The following is a 12,780-nucleotide window of genomic DNA, read 5'->3' on the forward strand; positions in this document are numbered from 1 at the left end:
AAAAAAAGTCCCTTGGTCCCGCCAGATCCATGGCATTTTATGCTAGCTATATTCTATATCTAGTGACCTTTCTAGATCAGGGACCAAACCAAGGGTACACTTAAATTCAGAGCACAGCCAGCAACCAAGAGACCTTTAAGAACCCGAAGGAAAGGCTTACTAGCTGAAGGACATTGCTGGCTGGCCCCACCAAAATAGTGAAAGCCTGTCATTCTAAGAGAGAGCTTACTAGTTCTTTAAAAGGTGGTGCCTCAAGAGCAGCCCTGAGCCAGCGCCTTCAGCCAGAGCAGGCCTGAGGGAGCAACCTCCACAGGAGCAGGTACAAGGGAGCAACCCACCAAGGGAGCAGGCCCAGGCCAGAGATCCCTGTGGGACCAGGCCCAAGCCAGGGACATATGTGGGAGGGGCCTGAGCCAGTGACCTCCACCAGAGCCTGTGACTTCAGCTGGAGCAGGCCCAAGGCAGTGACCTCTACAGAAGCAGGCACAAGGGAGCAACCCACTGAGGGAGCAGGCCCAAGCCAGAGACCTCTGCGGGACCAGGTGCAAGTTAGGGACCTCAGAGGGAGCAGGCCCCAGCCAGGAACATCAGCAGGAACAGGCCCGAGCCAGAGACCTCTGCAGCACTGGGTGCGAATCAGCGACCTCCACCAGAGCAGTGCCAAGCCAATTACCTCCACTGGAGCAGGCCTGATACAGTGACCTCTGCCTGAGCAGGCCCAAGGCATCAACCTCAGCAGGAGAAGCCCCAAGCAAGCAATCTCGATAGAAGCAGGTCCAAATGAGCCCAGGAACTGCAGAGCAAATACCCAGAGCACTGAGCAACCTTTGTGAACACTGAGTGACCTCCAGGGTGACTGGAACCATGGCCCTGACTGCACCATGAGGAGCAACTATCTGAGTCTTGGATCCACTGGCAACTGGAATATTGATCACCAGAGACACAGCCCCAACTACACCAATCAGAGGAAAAGATGGGTAAACAAGGTAAGAACACACTCAACACCACAAAGAGCAACACGACACCAATAAAAACTAGTGGCCCTACAACAGCAAGACTTGAACACTCACATATAGATGAAGCAGAAGAAAATGACCTAAAAAATAACTTTAGGAGAATGTTTGAGGCCCTTAAAGAGGAAGTGAAAAATTCCCTCAAAGAAATGGAGGAAAAGACAAACAAAAAACTGGGAAGAAATCAACAAATCCCTTAAAGAAAATCAAGAAAAAGCAATCACAGATGAAAGAAATGATTCAAGACTTGAAAACCGGAATAGAGACAATAAAGGAAACACAAACTGAGGGAATGATAGAAATCAAAATTATGAGGAAATGATCAGGAACCACAAACGCAAGCATAAGTAGCAGAACATAAGAGACTGGAGACGGAATCTCAAGTGCTAAAGGTACAACTGAGAAGACAGATTTATCGGTCAAAGAAAACATTAAATCTAACAAAAGGTGGTAGCCTCAACAAACGTACACAAGAGTTTACAACCATTTCCACAAGGATCACAAGACCCCAAACTGACACCTTCAATAATGGACTTGCAGATGAGGTTTGATATGAGAGAGATGGCTCAGCAGTTAAGAGTACTTTCTGCTCTTGCAGAAGACCCAGGTTCAGTTCCCAGCACCCACATGGAAGCTCACAACCATCTGTAACTCAACAGATTTTAACAGCAAGCTTTATCAAACTAAAGAAAGAATCAGCGAGCTCAAAGACAGAACATTCAAAGACTGCCAGTCAAAGGAACAAATTTGAAAGCTAATAAAAAAAAAACGAAGGATGGCTATCTAGAGGATTTTTCTGGCTCATCATCAAGAGATCAAACCTACCTTCAATAAAATTTAAAGAAGGTAAGAAGGGAGAGAGGGACTCAGAACCATAGTTAAAGCACTTGTGTGGAAATTCCCATGTCCCAGAAAAGCGTCAATGACTCAACCTCTGGAAGCATGGGATTGCTAATGAAACCCAAGCCAGGTGTTCACCAAAAGCCTGATGGTCAAACTATCAGATCTCAAAGACAGAAAAAAAGTATAAACAACATGGAATGTCCTCACTATAAGTGGATATTAGCTGTAAAGTAAAGGATAACCATGCTACAATCCACAGCCCCGGAGAGGCTAGGTAACAAAGAGGGCCCAAGGAGAGATCATGGATTTCCCTGAGAAAGGGAAACAGAAGAGATCTCATGAGGGTGAGAGGAAAGATGAGCGATGAGAGACTTGGTTGTGCGGGTTGGAGGTTGGGTGGAGGAAGAGAGTAGTGAAAGAGATAACTTGATTTGGAGGGTACATTTTGGGGTTAGGGAGAAACCTGGTGCCAGAGAAACTCCCAGGAATCCAAAGGATGACTCCAGCTGAGACTCCTAGCAATAGTGGAGAGGGTGCCTGAATTGGCCTTCCCCTGTAATCAGACTGGTTACTGCCCTAATTGTCATCAGAGAGCCTTCATCTGGTAACTGATGGAGGTGGATGCAGAGATCTACATGCAAGCATGGAGGAGGGGGATCCTGTCAAAGAGAGGGAATGGATTGTACAAGCCAGGGTGCTAAGGTCATGATGGGGGAACCCACAGAGACATCTGACCTCAGCTACTGGGAGCTCAAAGACTCTGGACCAACTGCTAGGGAGCCTTCATGGGAGCAGTCTAGGCCCTCTGCCTGTGTGTGTGTGTGTGTGTGTGTGTGTGTGTGTGTGTGTGTGTGACAGTTGTGTATCTTGGTCTGCTTGTGGGGTTCCTAGCAGTGAGATCATGACTTGTCCCTGGTGCTTGAGTTAGCTTTTGGGAGCCTATTTCCTTTGCTAGGTTGCCTAGCTCAGCCTTGATTTAGGATGAAGAACTTACTTGTTCCTGTCTCAACTTGATGTGCCATGCTTTGTTGACTCCTATGGAAGTCTGAATAGAGACAGAGGAGGAATGGACTAGGCCGCGAGAAATGGAGGAGAGGAGGGAAGGAAAACTATGGTCAGTATTTAAAATAAAGGAAAATAAATAAATAAAAAGTATAAGTAGCAAGAAATAACTATATCACCAGGCTGGAGAGATGGCTCAGTGGTAAAGAGCCCTGACTGCTCTTCCAGAGGACCAGAATTTAGTTTTGTTTACCCACATTGAGTAGTTCACAAACACTTGTTATTCCAGCTCCATGGGATCTGGTGCCATCTTCTGGCCTCCACAGGCACCTGCACTCATGCATGTACACATGATTAAAAATAAAATATTAAAAAATATACAGTACATATAAAAAGTCTTAACAGAAAAACCAGCATACTTCTCACTAGACACAGGCCAACAAAGAGCACATGGGATGGTACGTTTGAAATACTGAAGGGAAAACAAGACAAACCAACAAACAGAACGAAAACATGCCAACTGATAATACTATGCCAGGCAAACTCTTCTTTAGAAATAGGGAGACAGAAGGTGAGAGGGGGAGAGAGAAGGGAGAAGGGAAAGACTGGGGAGAGCTTGCGGGAGTGGGAGGTTGGAGATGGAGGAAGGACAGATATAGGAGCAGGGAAGAAGATATCTACATTAAGGGAGCCATTTTAGGGTTGGCAAAAGACTTGGCTCTAAAGGGGATCCCAGGTGTCCACGGTGATGTCCCCAGCTAGGTCCTTGGGCAGCAGAGGAGAGGGTGCCTGAACTGGCCTTGCCCCACTATCACACTGATGATTGTCTCGAATATCACCACAGAATCTTTGTCTGGTGATAGATGGAGATAGAGACAGAGACCCTCATCAGAGCAACGGACTGAATTCCCAAGGTCCAGTTGAAGAGCAGAAGGAGGGAGAAGATAAGCAAGGAAATCAGGACCTTATGATCGAAGGGTGACGGTGACAAGGGCCATGAGGATGTGGGGGCAGAGGAAAGGCCACTACTGGTTGGATGTGAATTAGCACAGAAAATGAAAAATATACAAAGGTTTCTCAAAACATTAGATGTGAAATTACCGTTACTCAGTAGCAACAGTAGTGTGTTTATATACAAGGGAAATGGAATCAAAGAGACATCTGTGCTTCTGTGTTTACGGCAACACTATCAACAACGGCCAAGGAACAAAAAGTACAATGTCTGCCACCTGAAGACCAGACCAGGGAAAACATGGTTCCTATAACAGACAAGCAGGGGACTACTCGTCCATAGAAAAGGATGAACTCTTGGCACTTGTGACAACCTGGATGGAACTGAGGGACATTAAGTAATATAAAATAGGCACCCACACATGTGCACACGCACAAAGGAGAACTGTTCTGTAGTCTGTTTTGGTGAGCATTCTATGCACACACATGAAAAACATGCATTCTACTGCTGTTGGATTAGCCTGCGTGAACTTGGTGTAGCTGCTGGCTAGAGTTTTTCAGCTCCTATGTGTCTCTTCTGATCCCCAGACTTCTTGTTCAAAAAAGAGCACTAAACCTCTAGCCAGCACTATGGACTTAACTTTTTGGCTTGTTGCTCTCAAATTTGACTTGAAGTTTCCTAACTCTTACGAATTGATGAATGATCTGACTTCTTGGCTACACACCTAGAGTGCGTCCATTCACACTTATTCCTAAACTATTTGTTGGATTCTAGAAACAAGGCTGATAAAGTTACCTGCTGTATCTTTCTCCAGACTTTCCAGACTCCCACACCTCTCTCGCTTCCCCTCTGGCTCCATCCTTGGAATTTGGGGTACAACTGCTTCTATCTTCTCCTGTCGCACAAACTCATATTTACTGTGCCATCTAGAGCCTGGCTTGTACTTTCCAGGTGACTTGCCAGCACTGTGAAAGGGCTTCACAGTGTACTTTAGGTGCGTGGCCTCCTCATGAGACATCTCTCAAGTTGGAATGCTCACCCCTGCCTCTTCACTGAGCTTGTGTTCTTCCTCTCACTACCAAAGCAACTCTTTCCACCCTTTAACTAAGCATTCACAAACCTTTACACATGCCTCATGTGCCCAGCCCCATGTTAGACAAGACATAATCTAACACTGGTTGGCACCTCCCCTTCAAACGCTAGTATGTAGGGGAGCAGCCTGGCAGAAATGTAAATTCAATGAAGAATGTAACTACCTCCTCTCTGGGGAGACCCTTCTCACGAGAGGAAATGTGTACACATTTTGAATCTTAGCTAAGCTATGTTTGTGACATAGTGCATGACATTCTCTCAAACAGTAGATGGCAATGCATAACTTGATCTGCTGCACAGACACCCAGTGATACTAAAATTATTCACATGTAAGTGATAGTTCTTGACTCTCATGAACCACAGAAAGCCTCAAATACTTACGAATTTCACGGCAAAATTTAGTGGCACTAACATATTCTGAAGAAGTACATAGTTTCTTCATCTCTTGGATGTTATAGTATTTGTAGATGCTCACCCCAAGGTTATAGAGGGGTAACAACAGCAGCAAGTTAAGTATGAAGTCCTTAGTACTGGTGCTGATGTCTATGATTTAAAAGATAACATTAGCATGCTTTGACAAAATTAAACTGAGAAAATGACAAGGCATAGTATTATTCTCAAGGAATTCTAGTCTTGAGGAATGCTTGATGTTCTAGAACACAACTTATATCAATGATTACAGCTTGGGAAAATCCTTTAAGAAAAGCTGATGTGTATATGATCTGCTATCTGAGAGAGCAGAAGAGCATTGGGTGCTACTTCCTGCACCTCCTTTCCTGTGTGATCCATGAAGAAGAAAGGTTATATCAGGCATGGTGGTATGTACTTGCAGTCCTAGAACTCAGAAGCCGAGGCAGGAAGATCAGGAGTTTGAGAACAGCTTGAGCTACACAGTGAGAGTTCTAGGCCAGTCTTCCCTAAAACTCTATGCCCTGTCTCAAGTATTACTTAATTAAAGGAAATTTAGTTTAACATTCAACAGTAAAGAATGGGTAAGAAGTGATTGATCAGTTGAAAAAAAATGCATCTTTAAAGGAACAAATTTAAAGCTGAGGCTCTTCCATATATTCTTCCTGCTTTTTCAGTTATGTAAATAGTTCTTTTCTCTAAATCTGTTTAGCAAACTTATAAAAATGAAGTTATAAACAGCAATGATGATCTATCAAATAATAGAATCCATTTCAAATCAGTCACTCTTGACTCACTTCCTGATTTCCAAATGTCAGGCAGGTTTATGGGACAGGTAATATGTAGTTGTGTTTATTTAAGGGCACTTAGTTAAAGCAATATAAATTGTACATTAGTGGTAATTTGTTATAGCAGAAATAAGAAATACTACAGAGGATAATTGATAGTCATGTGACTAATTTGGAGAATGAGACTGAAGAATAACTTCTACAAATTAAAGAACAAATTTCTTTATCTGCTTTTAGTAGCATCCCTTGAAAAGTTACACCATAAATATTAAAGCAGTCTCAAATAACCAAAGATCTGGTGAGAGGACACGACTTGATGGCAGGGGTTGTTAGAGGCTTCTTTCTCCTGGTTTTTCCAGCACATATTGCTAAGTAACTCAACACATGGATATTTATGCTGTGCTTTGGAGAAGGGGCGGCAGCAGCCTTCAGTCTCCAGTGTCCCTATTTGTGATCATCATCCTGTCAATTCTTGAGTGTCACAATCAAAGAGGAAGGCCAAGAAAACAAAGCCTTAAAAAGGTGATTAATTTATGATATTAGCGGCTCAATGTGGCCTTTTGTTTCACTCAATCTCGTGTTATGATATTAAAGGCACTTAATAAGGCTTATTAACTAATTTATTTTCCTGAGAAACCCAGAACAAAAGAACTGTGGAGTGCTGCTTTTCCTGAATGTCATTCTTCTTTACTTACAAGAAGCTCCTGAAAGAAAGGAAGTTTGTGAATCCCTTACCTGGCATGATGTTTACCACAGCATCCACAATTATACTCATAAACCCTAAACAGTGGTTGAAGATGAAGATCTTGATATAGGCACCGGTGCTAGTATTGTACCAGAAGCTCAGCAGGTAGATGAAGGGGATGGCGGACCATCCAAAGAGCATGAGGATGAGCATCGTGTCCAGGAAATGGTATTTCTCCAACAGTATGTCCACATCAGTGATTAGGAACACCAGCTGAGATGGACACAAAGCAAATGATGTGTGTTAGCTTCTGTCTACATTGCCGAGTTTCATGGCGATAACAACTGGCAGGTACTTTAGGGAGAGGCTCCTCAACTTTTTGGCTGACAAGGAGGCAAGAAGCTGCTGGAAGTAAGGGCTGAGCTGATAATGTTAAAAACTTGCCCCTGTTTAGTATCCACAGTCAAGCACTGGGCCTTGTTCCAGGAGTCTAGCTGAAGAGAGGGAGGAGAGATTGTACAAACCAGGGGGTCAAGGTGGTGATGGGGAAACCCACAGAGACAGCTTACCTAGCTCTGGGGAGCTCAAAAACTCTGGACCAACAGCTAGAAAGCCTGCATGGGACCATCCTAAGCCCTCTCTGTATGTGGGTGACAGTTGTGTAGCTTTGTCTGTTTGTGGGACCCTTAATAGCGGGATCAGAACCTGTCCCTGGTGCATGACAAGGCTTTTGGGAAGCTATTCCCCATGCTGGGATGCCTCCCACAGCCTTGATGCAGGGGGAGGGGGAGAAGTTTGATCCTGCCTCCAACTTGATATGCAGTGCTTTGTTGGCTCTCATGGGAGGCCTGTCCCTTTCTGAAAAGAGACCAAGGAAGAGTGGATGGTAGATGGGAAGTGGGGGGCAAAACAGGAGAGGAGGGAGGGGAAACTGTGGTTGGTATGTAAAATAAATTTTAAAAAATTAATAAATAAAAGAAAAAAATGCCCCTAATGGCCTACTTCTAATAACTAGACTCCACCTCCTAAAGGTTCCGTAGACCCCAGATAGCCTTACCAGGAAGTGAACAAATTCTCAAACTATGAGTCTTCGTGGGGCAGTTCAGATTCTGACTACAGCACTTAATACCTAACCTAAAAGCCTGAAATCTTAGTGAAGGGAAAAAAGGTCCCTTTGATGGAACTGACTTCCACCAACTAAATCGTTCTGTTGGTGAGTGACTTCCTCACCACTGAGCATGGCCACAGCTCTTGCCTTCCTGCTTTGTCTTGACAGAGAATGCCTTCATCCCATTCTCCTCCGAGGGGATCAAGTTGCATTTTTTTTTCGTTACTCCCAATTCCAAGGAAACTCACTCTCAATATCTCTGTTTTTACAAATCAGTTCACTTTGTAGAAATCTTCCTTTATTTCTTTCCTTCTTTTTATTGGCTTCCTTTTGTTAAGGTTAACACTAAAGGATCTACCTTGTAATACTAAAGGATTGCACCATTCACTATAAATAATGATGTTCTTGTGTTGGTTATGTTAATTATGCTAGCTTAAATTTTCTTATCATTATAAGGTTTTATAAGTCGATGGTAAACTTGCTTCACAAATGAATTTAGAGTTATTTTAATCAGTCTCTTGGAGATGTTGGTTTATAATTGATAGCCTTGGTGCCTTAGGCATTAAATAGATTTTTTAAATCAAACAATTCATCTTGGAGTTTTCCTTTTACAAAAGTTGTAATTACAGATTCCACATGTGCAATTTGTTTTTTAATTCCTTACAGGTTTTTTTGGGGGGGGATCCTCAAATTTCAGAGTTATTAAGACCATATTTTCTACTTTAGGGTGTGGGGTTTTGCTAGCTTTTCATCATCTTAATTTCTATGCAGAGGGCAGATTGTTTAAACAACTTTTCAGTTACTTCCCAGTAAACTGAAGTGTGGAGGAAATAATCTGAGATTTCAATCCTTAAAAATGTTTTATGGAGTCAACATTATGAGGAATGAGTGGAAAAACGAGAATCTGAGGGAAGTTCCTCAAGGTACTTGGTGGGGAAGGAGGAGAGGGCAGCCCTTGCCAAGACCAGGGATCAGAGTGTGGCTATGGCACAGCTCCTCTCAGCAGTTTCTGACTGGATGAGGGAGACGACCCTGTGCTATCAGCTGCCAGAGCCAGAGGAATGGCTTAAGACTCTGAAGGACATTAAAACCATGATGGCTCTGTGGTAATTTCGTTTTGCTGAATGACTCCATAAAGAATCGGAAGGAATACCAGAAGATCAATTGGTCCAAAACTAAGAGAAAATGTAAAAATGGACACATATACCTACCTCAACGTGCTCAACATATCAATTTTCCCATAAGCTTAGAACACATGTATTTGACATAGCTCTCCAGTTAATAAGAATGGTTACATAGAGAAGTGGGCATCAACGGGATTGCTACAGTGAGTGGTATCTTGTTATGTGTTTCAGAAATAGCTACAAAAATGGACCAACACCGACAACTTCTCTTATGTTTTAATTCTTTATGGAGTCATACAGCAAAATGAAATTATCACAGAGCCATTATGATTTTAATATCCTTTTGCTATACAGAGAAATGGATGGGTTCTCTTTAACGTTGAGTATGGAAGCTCACTTTCCCTTTAGCCATATAACTGTGGCTGTGGAGAGGGCACCAGATGGGGAAAAGCAAGAGAAAGTAACAAATGCAAGCAGACCAAAATTCTTCTCCTGGTCTTGCTTCTGGAAGACTTATATTCAACTTCTATTCTATTACCTATAGTCTTCAAAGCAAAAGTTTTACACATATGTGAGCGCGCGTATACACACACACACACAGACAATTTGAATGGTACATGACATAATTTAAAAGTTTCTAAAGGAAACCTTCAAGAGCTGAGTCCAAATATCTCTTGTATAATCCAGCAAATGAGAAGCACTGGGAAAAGGACAAGGTCTGTAGTGTTTGCTCGGGAACCAGCAGTCTGCTGGGACACATTCTTCCACAGAAAACAGCTTTGAAGGCAGAACATGTTGGTGCTCAACTATGTCAGAAGTTAACTGTTTCAGCTGAGAATGTTTTCATTAAAAGAAATATAAAAAGATTTTTTTTTGCTCTGAGAAATATTCCCCAACAGATTCTCTGACTTGATTGATTAGTCAAACCACTTTATCCTTTTCTGAAGACATTTACATTTTAGTAAATGTCAGACAAGTAGACGATGTCTACAGCATATGAGAGGTGACCCTCAAGACAGAACATGAAACACTCACCAGCAGTAGAGCACAGGCAACAAAATGGACGATGAGATCCCATAGCAGAGCTGAGAGCCAAAAATTAAAGGTGTAGACCCCACTCACAAACTGGATGTGCTTTGCTTTACTAACTCGCTCAGTCACTGTCATAAGGCAAAAGCCACTGGTGAAAATACTCATCCCAAACAACAAGTTAAAGACTAGCCGAAGAATCAAAGTAGACCTACAAAAAGAATACATAAAGGACACACAATGGTATGATGATAATATTGATTGCTAACAATAGCACTTCATTACAAACACGGTGAGACAGGAAGAAAAGGATCAATTTAACAAATCCCAGACTAAAAAAACATACATACGTCTCTTTATATTTGTTCTCAGTGACACGTTGAGGCTGAGGCTTGTTGGAGACAGTAATGGTGGCATCTGAACCAGAGAGAGACATAAATATAATATTGTCTAAAACCGACAAGGATAGTGACGGTGAATGGTATGCCTCGTTGTTGAACCAGAAGGTAAACTCCTTCTTGTCTCTGGTAACGGTGAGGGAGAATGCAATGATGCATGAATAAATGCATTTTTTATTTTTCAGCAAGTAGTCCTGGACATCACCTGGAAGGAGGAGATAATAGTGGTCATGAGATCAACTGCAATAAATATCACTGACTACATGGTTATTTTTTTGTGGGGGTGCATTTTTTGTTTTGTTTTGATTTTGCTTTTTGTCTTTTGAGACAGGGTTCCTCTGAGTAGCCCAGGCTGCCCAGAAACTCTCTCTGTAGACCAGGCTGGCCTTGAACTCAGGGATCTACCTGCCTCTGCCTCCCAAGTGCTAGGATCAAAGATGTGCATCACCACACTTGGCAACCAGGTGTGTTTTAAAGAGAAATAGCCCAATAGTTTACTTGTCTGGTGCTTCACAGCAGCCTCAGCACATCTTGGTCATTTACCCCAGAAATCCATCCCTCGGCCACACAAATTTTATGCCTTTAGCTTAATTTAACTAAAGAAAAATGAAAATGAAAATATTAACACTCTCAAGTTTCTTTCTTCCTTTCAAATCTTTCCGTTTCTACATGAAAATATAAGTACTCCTTCTTCTGGCTTTTACAAATTACCACATAGAAAATCAAACTCTTCCTCAGAGAATATGAAGGCTAAGTAAAAACATAAGATACGTCTATATGAAGGAACAGAGAGTTACTGTTACTTGGGATTGTAAATATTTAAGAGGGAAAAGAAACTCAGATGATTAAGTTCAAAAATCTGTACAACTCTTCTTATCCCATCCTTGTAGAAAAACAAAGCATACCAGATCAGAGTGCTAAGAATTATAGTAAAAAGTTTTTAAAAAGCTATGAATTTATAAGAACTTTTAGAGATTCCATGAATCTAAGAAGACACAAATTAAGAACTACAAATCTTCCCAAACCACCCCAAAATAAGAATCTAAGCTCTAAAAAGGGAAGTTCCTAAAAGTAAGCTTCATATTAAACCAAACTTGTAAAACTATGAGCTGAGGCTATTACCTATGGCCTCAAAACTAAAAATAATTTTTAGGTCTTCAACTGATAGAAAAAAAAGAAAAGAAAAAGGAGGGAACAATTAGTAAAATTATTCAAAAGAAAAAGAAAGAAGACGAAAATAATAAACTTAAAAATGAAAAGGAGACAGTTTAACACATACAAAAAAATTCAGAAAATCAGACTTAACTTAAAAAAACTCATGTTTCACTTGCTTGGAAAATTGAAAAAAATTAAAATGGATGAATCTCAAAACACATAAAACCTGCCAAAGTTAAATCAAGTTGAAATAAACAATTTAAACAGATTTGTAACAAGCAAAGAGACTGAAGTAGTAATTAAAACTTTCCTAAGGGGGGGGGGGGGGAACGTATCAGAACCAGAGCAATTCACTGCAGAATTCTACCACATCTTCAGAGAACTAATACCAATACTATTCAAATTATTCCATTAGATAGAAAAGGAAATAATGCTTGCAACTGATTTTATGAATCCACTATTACATATTATCCAAAACCCAAAAATATACAACAAAAAGAAATAAAATTATATACCAAATTTTCTGATGAACATAGATGCAAAAGCTCTCAACAAAGTATTGCCAGGCTGGATTGCATTAACAAGATTACTCATAGCGATCAAGTTAGTATGGTCCATATATACACGATCCAATTTATCACAGACAGTCACAACTACAGATATCATGATTGTATCAATAGATGTAGAAAAGGCCTTTTACAAAATCCAGTGTGGACTCTAGGGTACATGATCATCTTAATAGATGCAGAAGAGACTTATTGACAGAACTCAACAACTCTTCACAATAGAAGTCCTGAAGAAACTCGGAATTGATGGAGCATCTCTAAACATAACTAAAGCTACAAACAACAGTGTCTTAGGTAGGTGTCTGTTTCTGTCATAAAACACCATGACCAAGAGCAGCTTGTGGAGGAAAAGGGTTATTTCCACCTTAAGACTCTCAGGTCACAGTTCCATTACTAAGGGAAATCAGGTCAGGAACTCATGGCAGAGCACAGAGGAACACTGTTTAATGGTTTGTTTACTCCTCATGGTTTTCTTAAACAGCTCAGGACCACCTTCCCAGAGGTGACATCACATACAGTGAGCTGAGCCCTCCAGTTTCAACCATTAATCAAGAAAACGCTTCCCAGGCTTGCCCTGCCCACAGACTAATCTTACAGAGACATTTTCTCAACTGATA

The 12,780-nt window shown here is 41.5% G+C and overlaps 1 protein-coding gene across 2 annotated transcripts in view; it reads right to left on the reverse strand.

Moving 5' to 3' along the window:
* The window catches only part of LOC126502371 (phospholipid-transporting ATPase ABCA3-like), a 91,353-nt gene that overhangs the window by 14,672 nt on the left and 63,901 nt on the right, over positions 1-12,780 (reverse strand). For both annotated transcript variants that reach the window (XM_050143317.1, XM_050143316.1), the window contains 4 exons: positions 10,395-10,647; positions 10,051-10,255; positions 6,834-7,056; positions 5,284-5,445 (listed from right to left, as the gene is read on the reverse strand). In XM_050143317.1, the coding sequence (XP_049999274.1) occupies positions 5,284-5,445; positions 6,834-7,056; positions 10,051-10,255; positions 10,395-10,647 (843 nt within the window). The remainder of the gene's footprint in view (positions 1-5,283; positions 5,446-6,833; positions 7,057-10,050; positions 10,256-10,394; positions 10,648-12,780) is intronic.

This window comes from Alexandromys fortis, unplaced genomic scaffold, assembly GCF_014885135.2.
Source record: "Alexandromys fortis isolate MF-2015 unplaced genomic scaffold, M_Fortis_MF-2015_v1.1 scaffold_45, whole genome shotgun sequence".
Taxonomy (NCBI): Eukaryota; Metazoa; Chordata; class Mammalia; order Rodentia; family Cricetidae; genus Alexandromys; species Alexandromys fortis.